The 24,560-nt window shown below is 41.2% G+C and overlaps 2 protein-coding genes and 2 non-coding genes across 7 annotated transcripts; all 4 read right to left on the reverse strand.

Annotated features, from left to right (window-relative positions):
- Window positions 1–118: 118 nt before the first annotated feature.
- arhgef3l (Rho guanine nucleotide exchange factor (GEF) 3, like) lies at window positions 119–6,593 on the reverse strand. 3 transcript variants are annotated; one of them, XM_029435538.1, is made up of 13 exons: window positions 6,340–6,579; window positions 5,965–6,013; window positions 5,804–5,854; window positions 5,183–5,239; window positions 4,917–5,024; window positions 4,673–4,831; window positions 4,343–4,405; window positions 3,656–3,752; window positions 3,201–3,277; window positions 2,746–3,003; window positions 1,722–1,892; window positions 1,094–1,286; window positions 119–604 (listed from the first exon to the last, which is right to left on the reverse strand). In XM_029435538.1, the coding sequence occupies exons 1-13, from the start codon at window positions 6,375–6,377 to the stop codon at window positions 360–362; spliced, it is 1,566 nt and encodes a 521-aa protein (XP_029291398.1). In that variant the 5' UTR covers window positions 6,378–6,579; the 3' UTR covers window positions 119–359. The 3 variants fall into 3 exon arrangements, with proteins under 3 accessions (XP_029291398.1, XP_029291399.1, XP_029291400.1); XM_029435540.1 differs by having other exon boundaries at window positions 462–740; window positions 6,340–6,593; XM_029435539.1 differs by lacking the exon at window positions 5,804–5,854 and having other exon boundaries at window positions 6,340–6,578.
- Window positions 6,594–7,375: 782 nt separating this feature from the next.
- Window positions 7,376–24,149, reverse strand: uba1 (ubiquitin-like modifier activating enzyme 1). Of its 2 annotated transcripts, none has more exons than XM_029435519.1 (26): window positions 23,944–24,149; window positions 20,690–20,806; window positions 20,550–20,608; window positions 20,283–20,451; window positions 18,669–18,803; window positions 18,472–18,578; window positions 18,292–18,382; window positions 18,039–18,171; window positions 17,852–17,949; window positions 17,481–17,627; window positions 16,992–17,168; window positions 16,628–16,738; window positions 16,410–16,490; window positions 14,987–15,139; window positions 14,328–14,493; window positions 12,696–12,892; window positions 12,355–12,419; window positions 11,687–11,882; window positions 10,426–10,500; window positions 10,160–10,349; window positions 9,888–9,973; window positions 9,676–9,768; window positions 9,340–9,531; window positions 8,857–8,958; window positions 8,657–8,757; window positions 7,376–8,566 (listed from the first exon to the last, which is right to left on the reverse strand). In XM_029435519.1, exons 2-26 carry the CDS (start codon window positions 20,804–20,806, stop codon window positions 8,431–8,433), a joined length of 3,177 nt encoding a protein of 1,058 aa, XP_029291379.1. In that variant the 5' UTR covers window positions 23,944–24,149; the 3' UTR covers window positions 7,376–8,430. The 2 variants fall into 2 exon arrangements, with proteins under 2 accessions (XP_029291379.1, XP_029291380.1); XM_029435520.1 differs by lacking the exon at window positions 23,944–24,149 and adding an exon at window positions 22,262–22,491.
- Window positions 9,075–9,195, reverse strand: LOC115011473 (small nucleolar RNA U6-53/MBII-28). The gene has a single exon (XR_003832591.1). It is a non-coding gene; the product is annotated as a small nucleolar RNA U6-53/MBII-28 (small nucleolar RNA).
- Window positions 10,885–10,994, reverse strand: LOC115011474 (small nucleolar RNA U6-53/MBII-28). Its single transcript, XR_003832592.1, has one exon. It is a non-coding gene; the product is annotated as a small nucleolar RNA U6-53/MBII-28 (small nucleolar RNA).
- Window positions 24,150–24,560: the final 411 nt, after the last annotated feature.

Here is a 24,560-nt window from a genome sequence, read left to right on the forward strand (position 1 = left end):
AGAGAGAGAGAGAGAGAGAGAGAGAGGGAGGATAATCATCACTAATCTTTTCTTTGTGGATCTTGTTGGCTATACTTAGGCTTGTATTTGTGGACTTTGCCATGAGTACCTCAAAACAAACTTTCAAGTGTCAGTTTATTTAAAAAACAAAAACACTTACACTGTAAATTCACATTCAATAATACTGTTCACAAGCTGTACAGTAAACATCACTACAATCACACAATCCATCAGAAAATGCAAGAATTATATGTGTCCAAGCACAATCTTTCAAAAACAGTCCATGTTTTATTCTCTCCAATGTCAATGTACAGATCTATAGACACTCCCCAGGCCTCCTAATCATCAGTCTGACACAGTCAGCAACTGGTTTGGTCTGCCATTTCTGTGTCCGAGCTGGAGCCGAGGCTGAGCTTGGCTATGTGATACACGTCGGGATCATGGTGAAGGGAGGGCTGCGGCTGGCTGGTCCTATCTCGCGACTGGACGATCGCTCTGCGCAGACAGGTGATCCACTGCTGCTTGCTGAACGAGTCGTTGGCCTGCAGGCTGTAAGGGTGAGCTTTGGAGCGCCCTCTGCTGCTCACACGGAAACAGTTCTTCACTGTGAGATGAAGAGGAGGAGGAGGAGGAAGGAAGGAAATTGAGCAGAAGCAAGGTTTCACTTCAACCAATGGGGTGGAGTGACATGGATTTCTATCTATGAGCTTAGTTGTAGCCATTTACTCCTGTAACCTTCCCTTCACCAGCAAACATGAAACAAAAGGTACAAATGATAATCGCTATAAATATACCTGAAATAAAGTATGCAATGATCAAGTACTACACATAACTGTCGGGCTGAAACGATTTTAGTTGATCGTCAGAACTCCACAACAATTTTGATAATAGGATATTATGGTTATAGATTCCAAATGTAGACCATTTTTCTGTCTTTTACATCATTATAAATTGAATATTTGTGGGTCTTGGACAAAACAAACCATCTGTCAATGTTGCCTTGTGAATTCGAACGTGCGACAGTTTTCACGTTTCTATTTATAGTTCATCCACATCTATCGATAGATTGATCCATCTTGTATGTATAGGTTACCTTTATCATTTCCACCGGTGAAGGCTCCTCTGAAGGTGCCCCCTCCACCAGGCTCCCCATCTGGGATCTCCTCCAGGTATATTGAGGAGTTGGGCAGAGGCTGTCTGTAGACATGGAACACCTGACCTCCCTCTTTGTCCTCCCCCGGCTTGGTCAGCACCAAAGCCTGCTCGAACAGGAATACATGCAGCCGCTGACAGAGGAGAGAGACACACACACACACACACACACACACACACACACACACACACACACACACACACACACACACACACACACACACAAAGTCAGAGCTATGGCTTTACGAGAATATTTATCACAATATTCAAACAAGCAATAAGCAAATGTAAGTAATAATTAATCTTTTATCAAGATATTACTGTAATATCTTTGGCAGGGTAATAATACAAGAAGATGATACAAAGTCCAAATTACAGGTTAATACAGGATCAGCATAAAGGGCTTAAGATCAAAATCTACACGGGGGCCCGAGAGGAGCAAAGGTGTGTAGGTATATGGATCCATCCTGTCTTGGAGGACCTTTTTCAGTTAAGGTACAAACAACAATCTCTGGAGAACCAAATGTCAAAGAACCTTAGAGTGAAACATAACAACAGAGAGGCGCTACCTGGCCCTTGTTGTTCTTGAGCTCTCCGTGGCAGTAGAGGAAGCGGGACAGCTGGATCTCTGTTAGTCTCTGACTCTCTTCGAGGTATATGAGACCCCGCCTGTAGAACTGACACTCCGCTTCTCCTGTCTTCTTGTTCACCTCTGCCACAATGGTTTGGATCAGGTCCAACTGAACAGAACAAAGTAGTTTTAAATGAATGTACTTCATGGGTTATTTTGGTTCTGAAGAAAGTGTGCCACATCCTCCAACTGAGATGGGTTAGGTTCTGAATAAGATGCAACTTGCACTATATATTTAAGCAAAACATAAATACACATATGTCGTACGTTTACTACAATAGCATCCTGCTTGTGAGCCTTTAATGACTTACTCCTTGAGGGTCCTTTGGTATAAAGTTAATACGGACTGGTGAACATGACCATGTTATATTTAAACTATGATGTCACGTCACAAGATCACTGACTACTGAAGTTCATGTTCCAGAAAACAGTTATCTCTTGCTGCCATTTGGAGGCGCCAATGTGCAAAGTATTTTAGATTTTAAAATGAAGTATTAGCTAAAGCCGAATGTCTGGACTTCCCACACTTGCAGTCTGATGGATTTCATAATAAGAAGGGACAAAAAAGCTTAAACATATAAAACATAAATGTACAATATTTAACAGTCCTAGGCCTTAATAATTTGGATTAGTGTGTTTTAATACTAGAGTAGACAAATGTTGATTTTCATGCTACGGAGAAAGACATCCACCTATAAGATTATAAAAATAATTAAATGAGCAGCAATAAAATAATAATGATAATGATAATGATAATAATAATAATAATAATAATAATAATAATAATAATAATAATAATAATAATAATAATAATAATTAGAAGTTTTACTTTATGTATAAAACATATTAGCAAATTTAAAATAAATTCAAGTATATCTTCAGCACACATTGTGCATAAACGGGAAATGTGGAGATCATTTACAACCTTTTGGAAAAACATGAATGTGAGGAGTCCAACTCACAGCATCAGGCAATGCGTCCTCATCCGGGTGCTCTGGCGGCGTGCACTTCTGTATCTCTTTCAACAGCAGGGGGTATTTAACTAAACGGCTTCGAGGGAGATCCAGGAAGTTCCACAGGTCCAGTTTCCTGCTGAACGAAGACTCCTGACACAGGCGCAGGAAGTGCTCAACTCGTTTCTCGTGCTTTTTCTGGTCCAGCAGGGCTTTAGCGCCCACCTGGTTACAGCAGTATGTGACGTAAGCCTCAAGGCAAGGGAACTGCAGAGAAGAAGAGGGGAGGAGCAATGAGAAAAGAAATGTGTGGTTAAAAGCAGAGACGCTCACAGACTGAACTCTGTGACCCTGGTTTAGAGAGGAACATAATAGAGTAAATACGGGAATTAGAGAAAGTGAAGGTGGGTCGGGCCCTTTTCTCTTCTTCTCTCTCTGTCCTTGGTTTTCATAGAAATACTCACCCAGTGCATCAAAGTAGGCCCCACCTGTCCGACTGTCTTCTCTGATCCCCGCAGCCGCTCAAGACGACTCAGAAGATCTGGTATCAAGTGAAGAAAAAAAAGGTAAAACAAACTGTTGATTTCTTATTGAGCTTTGCCGACTGAATGCTAATGTTACTCCAGCTCAGAGACAGAAGAACCTAAAAACAACTTTAAAAAAACATCAGCAAACTCTCACTCAGTTATAAAATCCAACCAATAAATGAGCCCTCTCATTTTATCAAAGAAAACCCATCACATGTGTTTAGCAAATATGAGTATAGTTAAACGAATAATGACTTTGGACAGAAAAGTGTGAAACGCTGAGTCAACAACTGATTATATTTAATTATGACTCAGCCCTACTTGCCTTACACATGATTAGGAAATGAGGAGATTGATGATGGGAGAGTGTGCAGAGCAGAGAGATGGTTTACCTTGATGGAGAGGAATGAGAGAGTCCAGTGTACCAAAGATCTGTCCAAGCTCACTCTCTGTCAAGATGTCCAACTTCAGCATGGGCTCATAGTACACCTGGTAGCCCACAGGGACCAGGAGGCAAAGATAAGGAAAGAATGAATGCAGTATCAAAAGAAGTGTTTCAAAGTGTGAGAAACTTCAATCAACAGACTGTGTGTCTAATATAAAGTAATAGCATGGGTAGATTATGAGACAATGGGCCCCTGGGCTCAGACCTGCAAAAGGCCCCTCCACCTCTCCTACAGAGGAGCAAGATACACAAGCTTTGTGCTGGTTTTGTCTCTATGTGGTTATTTAGTATCTCTTTGCAGTAGTTCTGTGTGTCTTTGTAGCTATTTGTGAGCCTTGTTTGTCATTTTGTGTCTCTTTGTGGTCATTTTGTGTTTGTCTGTAGTTGTTTTGTGTCTTTATAATCGTATTGTGTCCTTTTTGGTAATTTTGTAAACCTTTTTTACTCTTGGTTTGGTAATTTTGTGTCTTTCTTTGGTAATTTTGTGTCTTTTTCTGGTTGGTTTGTGTCTCTTTGTGGTCGGTACGGGTCTCTTCGAGTGGCATTTTGCAGGCGACACTTGTCTGGTAGGCCCAATCAGTAATCCATCCATGAGTAATAGAGGTTAACATGCTATTGTTTAGTTGAAAAGTACCTTCTTGACCAGACTGAGATCCTCAATGAGTTGTCTCTCACCCTGAGTCAGCTCGTAGATCACCTGCAGAAGACACATGAACACCAACATGTGGATTCAAGCACAGAAAGCTCACACATGCAAACACACATTCCATGTGAAATACACTGACTGACGGCACAGCTGATTGTTCAATAAAGGAAGTTGAGCCTCGAGTGCCAGCTCACATCCTCTTTCAATATCCCCGTGTAGTATAGAGCTGCTTCACAGACATAAAGAGTACCCACTATCAGCACATTGCAACCACAGCGCCCCAGCTTGACCCACATACACACACTGCGCCCCACACACCTCTTGTCGTTTAATCTCCTTTGCAGTGAGGTCATGACTCTCCACAGTGTCACTCCAGCATTGGCTGTTGCGCCTGCGTGGATACGACGAAGCTTTTGTGCGAGAGCGCAGCGGAGCTGGGGGCAAAGGTCGAGCTTCTGTGCGAAAACTAATAGACCGCTGTGAAAAGAGCAGAGAATGTGAACATCATTAGCTACTCTTATTGTAAAACAACAGGTATGTGAATGTGTTTGTACATCATTACCGAAATGGACTGTCCAATGCGTTTCAGAGCAGGGGTCTTCATCGGGGTTAGGACACCTGTTAGGCTATTGGACTTCACCACAGGTTTCACCCTTTTATTACTGGGCTCCTAAAGGGAAATCAACATTAAAAACATACAAATCCAGCTTTGATACATTTGACAAAATGGTCCACAAAGCTTATCATGGTGGGTCATTCATCAAACCATTCCTGACATTAGTACATTAGATGACTGTAAAACAACTAAACGCACATCTGGCACCTCACCTCTGAATCTCTCATGTGGCAGGACATCATCTCATCCTCCTCATCTTCCTCTTCATCCTGATAAAACATAACCGGTCAAAAAGAATAAGGTTCAAAGTGAGCCGAGAAAGACTTGAGGGAGTTCAAGAAAGTGAGAGATGTCGAGAGGGGTGAGATGTTGCATGGTGCAGATCTCTCATTTCCTGTGTGACTCTTTCAAAGAGGAAGAAGGTTGAAACTGTGCTTGTGTAGTAAAATGCAAGATGTCTGCCTGTTTTTTCCACACTAACCACATCAGCTGTATATTCAGTGCAGTATCAGACTGAGATGTATTAACATACCTGCAGTACAAATGCATCGTTCATGCGTTTATTATACTACGCAAGATAAAGATGACAGCAGGTAAACTGGGAAAAGTTCAGTGGCTGAAATGTGACATGTCATTTAAACAACATTTAGAGGTTTGTGCATTCAGAGTTAACTTCTGCAACCGCACAGCTGAACATAATGTTCACAGCTCTCATCAGCTCTGCTCTCAGCATTGTGGTCACAAAGGTAAGGTTGACTAACTTCCGCTAGTTACAGAGAGAGACGTGAAGAAGAGTCAGAGCGTTTATAGTTTGTACGTCAGATATCCCTCACCTCGATGATTCTGATCACAGGTTCAGGGGCCGGATCTTGTTTTCTCTTCTTCTAAAAAGCAGAGATTTAAGTGAAATAAATAGTCTTTAAGGAAAGTGTCCACTAAGTTTTAGAGAAGAAAAAAAGGAGGTGAAAGAAATAAGGTAGATGGGGTGACTTACCCCAGCATGATCACAGGTGATGGAGTGTGACTCTCCTAGTGCTGCATACCTAAAAGAACCAACCAGGCGTACAAAGTTATTCTAAACAAACACACCAAGTAGTTGAATGGATCATAGTAGCACGTACCTACATGACTAATTCGGCAGATATATGCCTCGTTATTTTAAATTACTTGATAGAAAGGTAAAGACTTTGAGTACTAAACAGTATCAAAAGGGTTAAGTTTTGTAACAATGCCAGCTGTGCACCAACTTTATGTTCCATTCATGTCTCCTACATACTTAAGTACACTATCCTGTACTTCCTGCAACCCGTCTGATTTTAGCATTAATATAAATTATGTAGGACCTCAAAGTAGAAATTAATTATCATACCAGGAAGTCCTCGTTTCACCAGTCTCCTCCACTTCCATCTCGTCTCAGTCGTCAACGCATCTTCACAGAAACATTACACTCAAATTTAGGAAGGTTGAAATTCACACCGCTCTTTTCTCCGTTTCAGTAACGTGTAGAGTTGTTTGCAGGGAGCTCGTCAGAGTTCAGTGCACTCCTTCCTCCTCACTTTCTTCCTCATCTCGCTTCAGACCACATCCTTTAGGGTTGCACATTTTCATGTATCCGCTCTTCTCATAGAGGGTGGTTCAAAATTTGACGTGTTGAAACTTACCAACATATCTAACTTTTAATATAACTTTTGCAAGACCAAAGGACCCGATTGAATTAACTAAATGCAGTGACACAAGAGGAAGTGAGTTAACTCATAACATGAAGTTCTCATGACGTTTTTTTTGAATAAGCTAATCAGCAAGATACATCTAGAAAATGCTGTAACAATTTATTGCATAAATCTGCATTTAAAGGAAACTTTAAGAAATCAGATTAGGGTTTTTCCATTGTAAATGAATGCAAAGTGGGTGTTTAGTTGATTGAGTGTGCCGGATGTGCGTGCCGGATCTGAAAGCCAGAAGCAGGTCAGACAAGAAAAACATTAATATCTGACACTTGACTAAAAATACTGTTCCAGATACCTGTGACAAATTGTTTTGTGCCTTTGTAGATACTGATCTGTAAGTTGTAATGCATATGTGTAAAGGATAAACTGAGGCATATTACAGGTTGTTCATAGTTCTTTTTTTTTAAGAATGTTCATTACATTTGAATGTCTTGTACTTTTTTTTTGCACTAAAAACGAAAACATTTGGAGTTATTATTTATAGGTCATTATGCTGTGAGGTTATTGTCCGGCCCACTTGAGATCACATTTATGTGTATGTGGCCCCTGAACTAAAATGAGTTTGACACCCCTGGATTAAAGTGTTACACCAAAAGTGACACATTTAATCAGATACATAGTTGCATTTTTACCAAAACCACACACACAAAAAAAAAAAAAACACTACACAAATCCAGATGTGTTTTTACATGTTTATTCACTATCACACTAAGTGCTCCCATTTCAAGATACATCTCATTGCCTTGCTCTTATACTGTAATGTCATTTGGAGTTAACAAAGTAGAAAGAAGACAGATTATGATCTACAAGGTGTGCGCGCCAAAACTCCCCCGCCAAAAAAATAAAATAGAAATTAACACAACACATGAAATATAAAGAGAATAAAGAGAAAACTGATGTCATGTGCAAGAGCCCCTCCAAAGCCTCAGAGTGCTAGATGAGGTGGGTGTAGGGGCGCCTCAAACCGGCAAGGGTTCCTATTCTGCCGACGTGAGATACTCAGATTATTTTCCAGTCAGGAGAGGCTGTTGACTCGGGTTTAGCTGTGTCTTCAGGTGCTTCTACAGTTTCAAATTTGGAGTCTGGGGTAGAATTAAGGGCAGTGATACGGCCAGGGGGCAAAATGGATTCTCAATACATGTCGCTATTTTAGAGATTCTTGGCTGAACTTCTTTTATTTAAATGAGGTGCATCTTAAAATAAAAAGAAGGAAAAAGAACAGTGACCGGGGACCGGGTCTACGACACAGGGGTTGGAGGAGGGAAGAGAGCAAGTCGAGTGGAGGGGAGACAGTTGGCTGGATTAAAATATCCCTCCTTTAGTGCTGAAGGCTAGTAAAGAGTTTGAGGATGTTTCAGAGGGACACTAGCTGGGCCATGGAGTACCAAGAGACCACTAAGGCTTAGAATTAAAACTGAGTGGAGAGGTTCTGCTACTGAGAAACATCAAGAGGTGCAGTATACATGCTCCCTTCCTCCAATTATCCCCCCCCATGTTCCCACAGCTGAGCAACAACTGGATCCCTAACACACATACAAGTATCCTTAAATCAGTTTACTGGGGCTATGTACACTCAGGCACAGGTTTACAAAAACCACAGGCCCAAAAAAAACAAACTGACTGATCCAGTAGAGCTGACCTGGATCAACCCACCCACCCCCAAACCCCACCTCACTTAGAACACCCACCCCCCTGCAACACCCACCCTCCTATGGGTGGGTTCAGTGTGGAGCTCAGCGGATGGTGTATCTGACATAGGGCACTTCCACGTCTTCATCTGACAGGTCGTTACAGCACAGCTCAAACACCAGGGCTTTCACATGCTTGCCCAGCTTCTTTTTGGACACCTTGGTGACAATTTCCGTCATCCTACAGGACACAGAAGAATAGAATTATGACTATGGGCAACACTCAGATTGTGTCTGATGCTAAAGAAGTGCATTTGGACAATAGACTTACGGTAGGTCCAGTCTCTCTTTGAGTTTGGCAGCAGGCATGAAGAAGGAGTAGAGCATGGACACTCCCTGAGAAAGCATGGTGATCTCCAACTTATGCTCATTCTGACAAAAGAACAGAAAAACTAAAATAAGCCTCAATTCATTAATTGTGCACCATAGACCACGTGCTGGCAAAGTGAAGAGGAGTTGATGAAATCGTACTTTAAAGTAGTCCAGGAACTGTCGGAGAGTCATCTCCTCCCCATTGGGCTGCAACCCTGTGACCTCGAAGCGATCCCACAACGTCCAATCAATTTCGTAGTACTGCAAAAGCAATAAAGAGCGAAGGTTATTGCCAATGATGAAGTCAGCCACAGACAGACATCACAAACAGAGGGGGAGAAGCCACAATGAGAGCATGTATGTATATTTATTTATTTTCTCCTCAGCACACACCGATACTATCAGTGTGAGAAGTCAAGTAGCACTCACTTACACCCAGGCAGACGCACTGCATCTGCCTGGCGCATCAGTATTAGCATGGCTGGATCATCATCGGAGATCAAAACATCTAAAATCACTACATTTGGGTTGGTAAATAAGACTTAACATATTGAATATTAAAAGGCAAACATTTTCCATACAGTGGGGACACTTACATAATCATATAGACCACTCAAATAGCTCAAAACCAGCAGTGCCTACCTTGTGTGTGGGAGCAGCGATGGGCTCAGAGAAGGCAAAGAAAGGCAGGGCCAAGTTCATGAAGCCATTCTTGAATGATTCCAGCTTCTTGTGTCCTTGGACAATCTTGATGAGCTCCAGGCACACCAGGCCCACCACTGCGGCTGTGGTTGTGGCGATGGCAGGAATGATCTTGCCAGCTATCAGTTTGCTCTGTATGTCATGGTGATGATTTCCAGCGTAATGAAGAAAGAGAACAACGTTAGATTATTGTTTCAAGGAGTTAAGTTTGATGCAAAACAACATCAGTAAAACAAAAGTTATTTCACCAAAAGCCATAAAAATGTTTTCCCCCACCTTGTGTCTGTCTGTGGGGGGAATGTCGTAGTTCTCTGCTCTCAGGTTGGATGACGCTACGATGAAGTCCATGTGGAAGTTGGTGTCATCATCCTGTTACCACAGGTCGCAAAACGGTCACAAAAATACGACTACAATAAGTGCTGATTAAGTTTGCATTGATGACTGACAGATTACAGATGTATGAAGATGTAGGAGGAAAGATTGTGTACCTTCTCAAAGTCAATGGCGCACAGTTTGAACTGGGAAGACTCGGGGGAAGGCAGCTGAACCTTCAGCTCCTCCAGTCTGCAGTCATCTATAACATTTTTATAAAAAAGAGATGTTTGCACACGTCTCTCAGCATGTGTAATGACTCTTGAATTTAATGTGTAAGCTTTTTCCAACATAAATCATTGACATCAAATACTCTTAAGCTGAAGTTCTTAAACTAGATTTTTGACTTTAAATGTTTGTTGTACATGCGAAAATGTGCACATCTTACCAACAGAGGAATTGCTATTCTGCAGCTCCTGATCAGAGACGTGGATTTTAACCCCTGAACGAGGGGTGAAGGGTGGCACCTTGACCTCCTGCAAGATCTTGACCACACCAGCACGATCAGTGCTGCCTTTCAGGCCGTACGTCTGGGCGAACAGGTTAGCTCCTGCCACTACATAGTCCATGTGCAGCTCCTACAAAAGAGATCACTTCGGTCATCATCAGAGCAGATAATGGTTTGGGAGATCTACATAAGAAACCCATACTTACATTGTTAATGCTGAAATCTAGGGCGTGAGGACACCTCTTTGGGCCAGACCAGAAGGGGGCACCAGAGCTGGTGAGCTGAAAGCCACAAATAATAAATTAATACTTCAGGATCACTAAAATGCAAAATGTTAAAATGAACGCTGGGGTTGGGAATGTACATTTTATAATGGTTGTTCCATAACAATGAATGTTTTCATTAGATGGACAAAACAGAAATGACTGGGGTGAGGTAAGACCGATATTATGATGGCATGTATACTTTTTGTTTACATTTCAAATAAATAGGCCTAATGTTGTACTTTTCTATATCTGGTCACAGCACGTTCTTCCCAAATTAGTTACAAACACAGGTGCATTTACTGTGGTTACCACAGTTCCTACTAAGGATGTCACGAGAACTGAAACTTTGGTAGCAAGTCAATGGGTCATGTAATTTATGGGCTAGAAAAACATTTATATTCTCCTCAGCACACACGGATACAATCAGTGTGCAAAGGTGAGTATCACTCACTTACACCCAGGCATCTGCCTGGCGTATCAGTATTAGCATGGCTGGATCATCATCGGAGATCAAAACATCTAAAATCACTACATTTGGGTTGGTACATTAGCCTTCAGAGACGACACTTAAAAACACCAGATTGGACCGTTTAGTCAGTCAGAGACTCAAACAAGAGAGCAATTATACAAGTTACTGAAATAGAGCAAAAAGTAAAAACATTTACATTATTTTGTTTTTACATTTAAACGCTCAGCACAGGAAGCACATAGCAAGTGGCTTTGACCCGGCATGGCCCAAAAGCCATTGCTCATGAACAAGCATGATCGGATGTTATGCATCAAACACCACATTCCCTCATTTTAATTTTGTATAGCAGATACTCTTTAAAAAAAAAAAAGGTGCACGCACAAACTGAACGTCACTGTGCATGACGTACCAATGTCCAGTCTTTGCCACTTTAGTCTCAAAAAAAAAAAATCAGAAGGAAAACCCAGATTGTACACTTTAAATTTCAAGAGCAATGCTTAGGCACTAAACACACCTTCATCACTATGTGCTTACAGCACAGAGTCCCTCACTAACAGCTTGGTTGAATAGTCGGTAATGTGTTATGTGCATATCAAATGGAAATTATAAAAAATTAAATGGGGGATCTGGCAATGTTTTGAGTTCATATAAAAATGAGGGAAAACCCCAGACTAGACAGCAAGCATTCCAAATAAACCATGATATTCATCATGCAGTGAGCTGAATATCTACCTGCTCTGGGGGGAAGTTGTGCAGTAGCTGACGAATGTTGTTGCTGTATTGGCACTGCCAGTGGTTGCGTGCCCAGGCTACACAGTCAGCCCAGCTATGGGGGCAGTCTGTGACAAGACTCTTGTAAACAGCCTCCAGCACCTCCACAGGCTGAGCTCCGGGGAGTTTCAGAGTACGCTCCATGAATTTAGGATCTCTGCAAGGAAAATAATCACAAAACTCATAAGCTGGTTACAAACATGTGACGAGCTGCCACCTTTCGTTAATCTCTTGAATCCATTTCATTTGTCAAATGAAATCGTACAAGATGCAACTCCAGTTAAATACAATCTTGTCAGCGCCTTAAATTTGTTGACCCAGCCGGGGTCATTTTACAATTCATTTTAAGCATTTCTTTTTCTTTAAGCTTAGTCTGAAGAATCACAAAAGCAAGAGCTTCTGATCAAACCCAACAATTAAGGGGACTTTGCTGAGCTCTTTTACAGGTTAATGAAGAGTCATGAGGCAAGCTTTTACAAGTAACTTCCATAAACACGTAACAGTATCACTAGCTCCAACTATTAATGCAAAGAGAAGTAATTGAGCAACTTTCGTGATGAAAAGAGCATATGTCATATGTATAGGAACAACAGTGATATCACATGGTCATGACAGGGAAGGCAACTCACGAGAGGTACTGTATGGAATTCTCTGATGGCTGTTTGAATAGTCCCTCAAACTCATCGCGGGCCCACTGAACAGAAAACATTGAGAACATCACTCATACACTCAATTTACTAAATCAGAAGTACAGTACATTAGTAAAACTAAAAACTGTTACTTTCAGATGGAAGTGTCATTATCTTCGGCTAGGCAATAAAATGAATTTCTCCATTTAAACATTGTGACAATTCTCAAGCGATATTGCAGTTCTCATGTTTGAATGACTGATTACATTTATTCTTACCAAAAGCTGTTACGGCATGATATATTCAATCATTCTTTACATAATATGTTGTGCTCTACTGACCTGCAGTGTGTGTTCAATGGCATTTGGGAAGTTCTTGAGGGTACAGATGGGGATGGACTTCTCCGGTGGGTCTTGGCTGGAGCTGTACGACTCTGTGAGGAAGGGGATCACAACCTGGACATTGCCTTTGGTACCCAAAGTACCGGACTCCAGTAAGGGTTTACGGTAGTACACGCACCTCCGATCCATGTACATACCTGCACAATGGGCACAAGAAACAAACAAGACATTGCTTAAATAAAGAGGCCAATGTATGGTTTTAAGATCTTACATTAGATTTTCTATTAACCTTCTACAGTGTGGGCGAATTTACCCGAAAATACCTACAAACGACATACCCAAAGTAAATTAGAAGCGGCTCTTCAACCATTTGCACCATATGGATGCTTCTGGTCTCATTCAAAAGATAACTTTCGTATTGTTCTTGGAGAACAGTGAAGAATCACTCCAAGTGCTTCTGGCACTGAGTAATAGTGGTCTGAATATACTGAATTTCAAGAAAATACACTCAATACTCAATACACATACAATTTTTTGTTAAAAAGATGCCTGTAGAGTGTAGGGTATAGCTGGTAGTGGTGAACTGGAAAACACAATAGGAACATAGCACCAAGTGTTATTAAGTGTAGGTTCAAATTTCAGAACAAAGGCACAAAAACTTAACATATTAGACAGGTTTTTCTAAGAGTAACACCAGCCGTTCACAAGCTGTGCAATTTGGAGATATTATAATATTTATTGATAAAATATTATTTGTATTGCTCATAAATAATTATTATATACCCTGTTAGTAGTAATGACAGAGTAAGTGAATTAAAACAATTTTTTTGTAATATTTTTGTGTTTTCTTCTGAACTTGAATATAATTTTGAAAAGAAATAACATTTGTAAAAAATGAAACACAGGATTTGACGTATCCAACTGTTCAGCCATTCATTGGCTACACGATACGCCAGTCATCGGGAGAATCGGTTGCTATTGGCTCAGTCTGTAAACAAAAGAAGAGGGCTGGCACTTCCTTATCAAGTTGACACTGATTGGCTCTTGATGACTGTAGATGATGTGTCCATGTGCCCAAATGAGGTGTCAATCGAACGGTCAGTGTCCGCTCTCCATGTGGGGAAGCAGACGTTCAGCCAGTGGGAGTAAAGTTTTTACCGTGTATAAACAAAATATCTCACACATCGATCAGCTGATTTCAAAGATTGTAACAGCTGTTCATGGGCTTTTATGGATGCGACTGATGTTGGTGATCAATATCTTTTTACCGGAAACGATCGTTTGGACCTTTGGCAATGACACAGGAGTGGTTTTTTTGGATTATTACTGATTACAGGATTATTATGAGGTTTCATAGGCGAGTTGGCTCAAAGTAATGATTTAGATTTTTGAGTTTAATTTCCATTTTGAGGAGCTGATTGTTCCTGCTGTTGCGATTGAGATCTCAAAATCTAAATGGATGAGATTCTAAGCTTTCTAAAAAGATGTGGCATGGGTACCACATCCAGCATGGTGGACTGTACACAACACATGGCAAAATAAAACTTCAGCTGGGCCTGCCGGCGGGCTGTCCACGCAGTAAGAGGTTAGTAAACACTCGAAAATAAATAATTTAAAATGTGCGTCTCTTACGTGCATCAACATTGTCCAGTGCATTTGTCACTCCATTAAGGCTTTCAAAGAAGTCGTCGTCATAGACCCTCTCTGTGTCGGGGCCCACTCTGTTCTGGTGACCCGTGATCCTGATGGAGGGGTTCATCTGCTTCACTGCAGCAGCCGCTGTGTCACTCTTCATTTTCTGTTCCCACATGAAAAAAACACACACACATCAGAATCGCAACTACCTAGCAGCAAACAGGAACAGTAGTAATACACAAAAATACTCTTTACTTTCCGCTCATGAAATGTCCTTTATAATGAAGATACCATTAATAAGGACATTTCCACAATTATAGGCTACAGCACGTGTCTGGCAGTTGTGGGTTCCTCAAACAATTTATTTTGGAACATAATGTCACCCTTGGTTAACCATGACAAGCAAGATAACTGCATTTAATTTAGCACCGCATGAAATAACCAATACATCGACAATGAGCCATTATGACCCCAAAAAACATTTTCCTTTATTTAATGCTGCATCATGACATTATACATCAACAGCATATAAAGTAAGTGCATTCAGGAGGAGTTACAATAAACAGGAAAGCCATATGCAATACTGCTTGACAAATATAAATCGATATGGCCAACTTAAGTGCACCATCTACATCGTATCTACTAAACATACTGACCGTAACGTCGGAGGGTCTGAAGAGGAATTGTCTGTTGAGGTTGGACTTCTCTATGGTGTCCATGTCTGTCACAATGACCTCTCCCTCCCCACCTGCCAGTCCAATCATGGCAAAGTTTTTCAACAGCTCGCAGCCAATGGCACCGGCTCCGACCTGGAATGATAAGAACCCCTCTCAGTGAGTAAAGCTATCCAAGCTGTACTGCATGTTCCATTGTAAGACACTATTGAACCAACACCATTCATTTACAGCGCTTAGTTAAAGGTTTAATGTGCAATTACGAGCTACCTGCTCTAAAGAAATAGGAGACAGTATTTCACCTCTAAACTGGGTCCATACAATCTGTAATGTTCAGATTTTAGTTTGGCATATTTATTGTATTCTTTATATTGTGCATTTACTCCTGTGTAATGCCATTCAGTCAGTCAGTGGGCAGGAACACCAAACTGCTGAAACTCTGAGATCCGGTATAAAAAAAACACAGCGGTCTTATAATCTTCCATCCGTGTTTACTGGGGCACTAATGTTAACCGGGGGCTTTGGTCCGTTTAAATTCAAGTTTGTTTATTGGACTAAAGTGGCAGAAACTAGAACAACCCGCATATTCTCCTCATCTTCCTGGTGGCAGCTAAGAGAGAAGTCAGCAGAGCCTCAGTCATACGGAGCCGAAGAGACTCGAGCTCAGCCAGAACAAGCCCCAGCACCGAAAACCACAGCGGGCTGGTGGACCTGTGTAGCAGCAGCAACAGAGAGTCTGCAGTTCCCCAGCGCTGTGGCTGAGCTTGAGCTAACTCAACCTATACAGTTTCCCAGTTTTCCTGTGAGGACGAAGCGGATGGTTCTCGTTTCTGTCACTTTGAATGTAATCCAATAGACAAACTATAAAACCGACACGGAACATGGCTGTTCTATTTACAAGCTTGTCAAGCAGCTAGGCTTCTTCTCCCTCTGGTCTGAGGGCAGACTGGAGCTACAGTGTCTCACTATCACCTCTAGGAGGACAAGTGGTATTACAAGACTGTTAATTGTTTTAAGTTTAAATTATGGCATATCTTACACATTGAACCTTTAAGAAATTAAAGTATTACACTATACAGATACACCAGGTCAAATTTTTAAATACAGCAATCTCAGAAATGCATAAATGATTAGGCTTGCCATATTAAAGGTCCAAAATAGACTAAATCAACAGTGTGCTATTCATTCTCTCAATACATCACAACTTCTCAGACCAAAATTAATTTGTTTCTATTGAAGATGCAAATCTTTAAAGGACTATGAATCAGGTCAAATCATTTCCAAAATACTTTCTTAAACTATCATGGACTTTGTTTACAAGAGAAACATGCAATATCGCCAGATATCTTCCTTAGCAACAGGATGCCAGAAGAGGTGTTGCAAAGTTTTCCATTGGCTGACTCACCAGGAAGTAGCGCTGTTTGGCAAGCAAATCCTGCAGCTTTGTGCCAAACACTGCAATCTGCCCATCGTATCTGCAGTTTCTCTGGGAAAAAAAGATAAACAGAAAAACAGGGTTAACACCATCATTTATCACCACCGTAATGTGCATCCTTCATCAGTGTATGCGTGTGATGTGCATCCTTCCTCAGTGTATGCGTGTGATGTGCTCTGAACACCTACAGGGGCACACTCTTCCTCTGTGAGCTCGAGTCCTTCTTCTTCTTCAGCCAGGCACTCCAGGGCATCAAAGTACAGCCACTGCATTATGGGCATGAATTTCCCTGTGCATGCCTAAAAGAACAAGCATATAAATAAATGTAAAGAAGCAATTATGTGAGACAAAGAAGGTAGATTAGGTTTGAACTAGTCTGTGCAGTACATGTCTCATCACAGATAACAGTAACACCACTCTGACAACCTATTTCTATAACTTACATAGCAGTATACCAAATAAGACTGAAAACATGATTAAAAAACACCACATAACTGCAGCAGATACCGTTGGACTTAATCCACCTCAATTTGCACACTGTGCGCCACTAACCTTCATCACTTCCTGTGCAGCTAGACCTCCAATGAAGGCATTGACAGGTGCCAGGTCTCCAGCAGCAACAAATGACAGCTTTTTGATAAGACCTTCATTCAACTGCTCCACTTTAGCTGACCCCGTCTGGGCAGAGTTCACCTCTTTGGCTATTGTCAAAAACTCATCACCATCAGCCTGGAATACAAAAAGCTCAGCATGTTACAAAATATTAAAGACCACTAAATGACTAATACTAATAGAGTTTAGCAAGTTTAGTTTAAATGTTGTGGTTTTAGTTTTTACATGCAATTATAGAGGCTAAATTAAGTTATTTCAATATTTCTCACAACTTTCTAAATAATACGTTTGTGACATTTGACTGTAATCATACCTAAAGAAGGTCGTTATCATAACATGGAGAAAATATTTGGTTTAATTCCATAATAATTAAACCAATTCACAGAAACTTTAAGCGACTGTGGTAATTATTAATTGTGCAAGGTTTACCTGGTTCCAAGGTACAGGAAGGTGGTTGTGTTTCTTCTGGAAGGCGTCGATAGCCTGGAAGCCAACATGCAGCTGTCCTGGACGATCAAACTTGGCAAAGTCTGTCAGCATGAACTCTGGCTCAGCCATGGAGGAAGAGATAGATTTCTGCATGGGAAACACAAACAAGATAAGTGAGGTAGACTCATTAAAATGTTCCACTGGTGACAGTATCAGCAAATAATGTGGTGGAAAAAGTATTATGTTGAGATTAGATGCTGTTCTGCTGAAAAAAGACCATTAAAAAAAGAGCTACTCAGAAAGTTCTTTTTTATAAATCTCCCACCATGTCACTATGACATAACTGGGTGTGGAAAATGGAAGCCACTTACAAAAGTGATCTTCTTGGGCATCTTGACCTGAGAAACAATTCCTCCTCTTATATAATCTGTGAAGCCAGCTGTCTCACAGATGCTGAAGGTGTAGGGACCTGGACAGAGAAGAAATAATTTCAATTTGTACCAGTTACAACCAGACTAACCAAAACTCGTCTTTTTCTTAAATAGAAACAGGTCTTACCCAGAACTTTAATTTCCACTGGCTGGCAGCCATTGAGGTCTGTCATACCCTGAACTTCTGTGAAGGTGACGTAGTCTCCACTCTCAAAGCCATGACGAGTCTCATCCAGACATGTCACAACCCCTGGATTGTCCTAGAGAAACCAAGAGTGCAAAACATTTTGTGTCAAAATAATATTTAGCTTAAAGCTTGTCCTTATTCCCAACTGCAGCAAGTTGTTGGAAAACATTCTTGCCCAGATGTCAGGACTAACCTTGGTGATCATGGAAATCATGGCACTCAGCGGCTGCTCTCCATTGTTGTCAAACACTATCATCTCCTCACCGAAGTCACAGAAAAGCTGGCTACAAACACAACATGTGAACATAAACATTAGACACCGACGGGTACACACTGGACCTTCTTGTTTTACTTTTCACATACAGACTCTTACCCGAACAGACCACGCGTGTCTGCAATGATGAGCTTGATTCCTTTGCTGTGGCAGAACTCTCCAATTTGCTGCCGCTCTTCCAGATTGGAGTTTGTCAGCACTACCACCTAAATCCCAAAAAGAGACATTTAAAAACACTAAAGGCTTTCCTTTCATATTGCTAAAAAGAGTGGCACTAGCTTCTACCAGAGTTATACCTGGAACTTGGTCATGTAGTCTTCAGCGAGTGCGTCGGTGTAGGCGGTCACAGGAACATAGCTGTTGAGTTCAGCCAGACGGTGCTGACTCACCTCTGCTCTGTTCTTCCCAAGGTCCTCCTCCCGAAGGTAAAACTGACCACACAATAATATATAAAATGTCAGGGAGGAACTAATAGTTCATCAATAAGCCAAATATGGCAATGATAAATCTCTAAATCTTTTCTATCCCTTTCTCTTTCAGTTAGCTGACACATTGGGGCAATCACAGCTATCATTTAGTAAGGAAAGAGACAGACACATTGTGATCCAGCTAGAACAGTTTCCAGACAGGGGATGTTGCATTTGGACCCGCGTGTGACATGCGCCTTTGTCCACAGCTAAATTTGCATACCATACTGGACGGATATTGTTTGGTGAGTTTTATTTTAGTTTCTGTCCAATTTGAATGAAGTGTGTTTCACAGTTATATTTTTCTATTTAATAAAGAGGTGTAAGAATATTTTTGACATTTTGTATGTTTATTTATCACACTAAAGAAGCTGTAAGCTTATAGAACATTCACTGATTCACCCCTCAAACAGCTGAATTACTTTTTCGCTATAGGGCTAGCAAAATAAATATACTCATGCATTTCCTCAACATTACATATTATTAGTTATTTCCTCAACATGTTCATGCTTTTTTTTTTTTTTAATACCACTATATCTAGCATCTATAGATGAAAACAAAGTAAAAAAACAACATTTTGATTTTACAATGTATACATTAACTTAATAAAAGTGGTATTTCGAAACATTGTTGAAATAAAGGTTTGTCTGTAGAGTCAGAAACACCTGGTGGAGATCTGCAATCTACCAAGTGCTCTTTTCTAGTTACATCTGTTTTCAGATATTAAAAAAACAACAACATTTGGCTTAGTGTGGAAGAAAGGCTGAATCAGAGAGGACGAGATCTGTTTTCAAAAGGTGTGGACATGGTCTGAGATTCAGTGATGGATTAAATAGGTGATAAAATTACATAGGCTATTCCATTCAGCTTGAACGACTAAAGGAAACTGGGGCAAATGCCAGTGGCTGAAATAGAAATGTTGAAATGAGGCACAAGGTTAAACTCAGACTGGGTGATTACAGACATGGCTTACATACGCAATCATACACTTCTGTAAGGTCTCTGCCCAGCCTCTTGACTGAACACCGGAGCAGTCAATTCACACAATTATCTGTCTGGCCTTAAGATAAACACATCAGAATTCAGGGCTGCAGGCGGATGGACCTAAACAATCTCTACTGTAATAATGTCCTAAAACAGGCTTTAGCTCTACTATGATTATGACCCTGGGAGAGGCCACCCACTGATAAATCTGGGTCAGTCCATATTTAGCAAGAGTGGGGGTGACTGCAGTACTCTTTCGATGGCAACAATACTACAAACCAAGTGACTCACACCCGATAGAGCCACATTGCACTTTGGAATCAGGCTCAAAGACTATGGCACAACAGATGAATCTTCAATAAAAGTACAAAGGTTGAATAAACCAATGTATGCTGGACTTAAGAAAAAGAAAATTGCAGTAGTATTGCAAAACGAGAATATCCGCGCATGCTTCCACACCTGAGAGGAGAGGTCTCTCCATTCTGCAACTCCTTGGTCATGTACAGTGACACTTCTAACTCCAGCAAGGATGACGTTCTTTGCAATTTCCACTCCAAGACCTCTCATTCCAGAGATTAGGACATTGGAGTTCTGCATGCGCTTCATCGCCTCATGGCCCAACACGTAACTACAGAAGGAGAGAAGGCACCATCAGCACAATTATGTATTGTTTAACAACCAGTCTATAAATACATATTAAAAGTGTGTCTGTTTCAGTTGACTTACAGTTGTCTGGAGTACAGGCCTTCATCGATCTCAGCATCATTGCCATTCTTAGCCATGCCCTGGGGAAACACAAAAAGGGGTTGCCATCAGTTTATGTAATACATTTTACGAAAAGGTATGCGTTTGTGTTTCTAACTTACGTTGGCAGGTGTGTGGGACAGATCAGTTCTGACAGAGTTAGAGGAGGAGCAGTGGGATCCCGTCTTCGTCTCTGTTCCTGACAAGCGACGCTTCTTGGACAGCGGCGAGCTGGACATCTGTGCATCAACACAATACACACACTGTTAAAGACTGTCATGGGGCACAACAAGATGCCATATGTCAGCATTTAATATTTCTCCTTTCCACATTTATTTTAATTAATTTCTAATTATATTTAGCAGACAGAGAAAACCCAGTGTCCACATGTTTTTGTTTTATGGGAGGTGTTAAATTAAGTGAAAAATGTATAACTAAATGCTATCGTTCCATTATCATGAGTATCCAAGCTAAATGCTACCCAATCCCCTTCATGTTGAAGAGAGGATTTCTAGTCTAGGGAGCAGCTGGGCTGGCTGCAGGCCAAACACAAATCTGCTAGAAAACGAATTGAGCCTGAGAAGAGACATGAATAGCAGCATTATCAGTTCTTTTCATGCTCAGAGACAGGGCTGGCTTGTTTATGTACTTCTATTGTTCATTATACCGGTATTTAAGGCCCTCCAACATCGTTTTAACAAAAAGAGCTGAATCATTAAAACTTCACTGCGGTAAAGTGAGCAACACCTCACGGTGGCCTGCAGGTGTGGACACAAGGACCATACAATGCAGTTGGCACTATCCTCGGTATGAAGATACAAAAAGGGCGTTAGCGAAAATTATCGTTAAAAAATAACATCCAAGATCATTGTGATTGATGGAATAATCTGGACAAATGTGATTTATGGAATAATCTGGACAAACCCAATCACTTCGGGAAGTGAAACAGGCCGCAGTATCACACATTCCCATCGCACGACGAACATGGTCGACCACAATTTCCGCATCTAAACTAAACGTTACCTGCGTTAACCGTTTATAAACGTTCCAACAACTTCAATTGATAAACGGGAGTTGGCCCACGTCTTCAATAAATCACGTTACAACCAAATAAAATGTACCGTTATATTCCACTGAACGGTCGCTATTCGTCAAAAACGAAAATGATAGCATACGGAATGATACAGCAAAGCACTGAGGTCAGTACTGTTACCGTTGTGCTTTGCGCGACCAAATACATAGCTGGAAACGACACATTTTAAGCTTTTAGCGTTTAAGAAAAGGTACATCAAATATAATTAAACAAAACCAAGAGGAAACCGATTAAGTAGGCTGCGTGCCACTAATCAGTTAAGTGATTTGGCAAAGTGGACAGAGTCGAAACATTAATAACTTAGAGGCAAGAAAACACTAGCCTGCCAGCCTATCCATTAGCAGCTCGGCCTAGGCCTGCATTTCCTCCAGTGCGGAACACAACTTTACCAGCTAGCAGCTGTAGCTATATGCAACCTGCTCGCAAAATACAGCAAAGGTTTGATTTTGACAGCTAGCTAACACAGCTCCTCTATTGATATTGTTTAATGTTTCAGCACTCAACAAAAAACACCATCCAAATGTATCGCTCAATGCAAGATTTGTTTGCTTATGAAAGACTAGCCATTACACTCGTGCTCCATTGATTTCTCTTTTCTTACCAATAATCCTTCTCGGTCCCTTCCCAATGCGAACCCGCTCCTCTCCCGCAGTATCTAGATGTCAGTAATATCGATGGTTGTAAATTCGACGAATTGTACAGAGAAAAAAGAAACGCGATGCGGGATTAGGAGGGTCTGCGCTATATTGTCGAGTCACTATGTCGTTGTGCTGAGAGTCTCTTCTATGTAATTGCGTTGCTGGCTTTGCGACTGCAGACGGGAACAAAACCAAAATGGCAGATGGGGAGAAAGGGGCGGAGGAACTGTGACGCATGTGCTGAAATATTCAACAGGAAAGGATGGCTGTGAGCACGCTGCTCAGGCAGGGGCTCAGCTCATTGGCTGCTAAACATAAGCCAACGCGCATCTATCCCGCCCCTGCAACCAGAAGATGCATGCCATGTATATTACTGTACAATTAACTACACCAGCAATATATGCAAGAAACATCTCACAATGCTTCTAAAAAACGCGCACAGCAGGTCTGACACAAGTGCAAGAAAGCAAAGATCTAAGGACGGACTGTTTTATGATACTTTCAAAGTGAAAACCAGTCTATCGGTGTTGAATGAAATCCAACAATAACAGCAGCTTTGTTTCAGTGACATGTTAGCGAAAAGTCGTATCGTAGTGGAGCTAGACTGCAAACAGAACTTACACCAGACTTGCCACAATACATCAACAAAGGAAATCACATTTTAGTGCATAACCAATCTGACATTCCCACTACCACGCCAATTGCTGTATTGTGGTGATGTTATCATTTCCCCCAGTTCAGCAAAACACATCATTAGTCAAGTCAGATGGTGCTCCAATGATAACTGGGACAGGTACAATATTAAGTGCGATAGTTTCTAGCTATAGTGATACTGAGCGTCTGGGCCCTTAGTCACATTGAGGTTAGGGGTGAGCATTCCTTGCAGAGGAGGAGTATTGGGGGAGGGGGTGCCTGGCAAATGACAAAGGCCCAGGAAAAGAGTGGGCCGCATATTCTCGGGTACACATGTCAAGGGGATCCCCATTCTCACCTTCTTGCTGCGAAATGACAAACACCCTATTTTCCACCATTCTATCGGAGCTGCAACGTATGAATATAATTAATGTCACGTTAACAGACTTCCCAACTTGTCAAGCCAAGAGGAGACACTCGCCAATATCGCGTTACTGTGGTAACATCAATTGTCGTCGGATCGTAACGTTAACAAAAATAAATCTATTGAGGATACATTTTGCCAGTAGGTTCTAGCAAACGCAGCGTGGTGCAAGTTAGATATGGTCTGCTTCCGAAACCATCTAATGTTTGTAGCCAACTAGCTTCCCAGCTACTGTTAACGGTATTCATCACAGAACATTAATTGACACAGCATTCTCGTGCACATAAACCTGCAAATTCCAATTCAGAGTTAACGGTTACGTGCCAGTGGCTTCTTGGCTACGGTTAGCTGAGAGCACCGCTAACAATTGTTCAGATAGCCGACAACAACTAACGTAAACGACTAACAATAACGCAGATCAAACGACTGCGTAGTTGTTAGCTTGTGTGTAGCTAGCTTTCAAGCTATCTAGCCACCCAACGACTTTTTCCTACTTGTACTGCTATCTTAGCTAACTAGCTAACGTTAGCCAACTAGCTGGGGCTAACACTACCAAGACGAGAGCTTACACAAGTGTGCAGAACTTACCACATCCGATATTACTCGGCCTGATCTGTAGTATTAAAATCGGCTTGTATTTAAGCAAGAAACCTAACAAATAATGTGAAAATTCAACACTGCCGCTGATTGCAAACTGAAAAGTGTGTCAGGGTGGCGGGCTCTGTGTGAGTTTTTCCGCTGGACGGCTGCCTGACCGGCTGTTCCAGAACCGTTTCCCCTCACTCTATTTCAGTTGAAAGCAAAGCAAAGCAGCAACATGTGCACGTTACAGGCACAACCATCATTCCTTTCCAGAGGGTTCCCCGATGACTGATTCTAATTGATTTGACACAAACACATTTTATTATTATTCTTTAATGTTCAACCACGCCACATAAAATATAAAATGTACTACTACATTGTTTAACCGTATGTTAATTGTTAACGAATATTTTCTTCAACCCCGTGCTTTCACGAGTATAGACTAATCCAAAATTCGCGTAGGGCCTGATGGGACTTGTAGGCATGGCGTGATAATATACCTCTGTGTGAAATTGTTCGATCTTTCCGCTACATCCCCAAAAAACTGTTGTAATTCCATTTATATAATTCCACTATATATATATATATATATTTACATGATAAAACTGCTTTCAACAACTTTT

Source organism: Cottoperca gobio, chromosome 7 (genome assembly GCF_900634415.1).
Source record: "Cottoperca gobio chromosome 7, fCotGob3.1, whole genome shotgun sequence".
NCBI lineage: Eukaryota > Metazoa > Chordata > Actinopteri > Perciformes > Bovichtidae > Cottoperca > Cottoperca gobio.

Bases quoted from the DNA above. Each gene is read 5' to 3' on its own strand.
- arhgef3l (XM_029435538.1), bottom strand. From the start codon at position 6,377: ATGGAAGTGGAGGAGACTGGTGAAACGAGGACTTCCTG. The intron at 5,855-5,964 runs GTAAGTCACCCC...TCTGCTTTTTAG, and splicing joins TCACCTGTGATCATGCTGGG to AAGAAGAGAAAACAAGATCC. The intron at 1,893-2,745 runs GTGAGTTGGACT...TGTTCTGTTCAG, and splicing joins AGGACGCATTGCCTGATGCT to TTGGACCTGATCCAAACCAT.
- uba1 (XM_029435519.1), bottom strand. From the start codon at position 20,806: ATGTCCAGCTCGCCGCTGTCCAAGAAGCGTCGCTTGTCAGGAACAGAG. The intron at 18,172-18,291 runs GTTAGTCCTGAC...TGGTTTCTCTAG, and splicing joins TGATTTCCATGATCACCAAG to GACAATCCAGGGGTTGTGAC. The intron at 16,739-16,991 runs GTTAGTGGCGCA...TTGTTCTTTTAG, and splicing joins CTGCACAGGAAGTGATGAAG to GCATGCACAGGGAAATTCAT.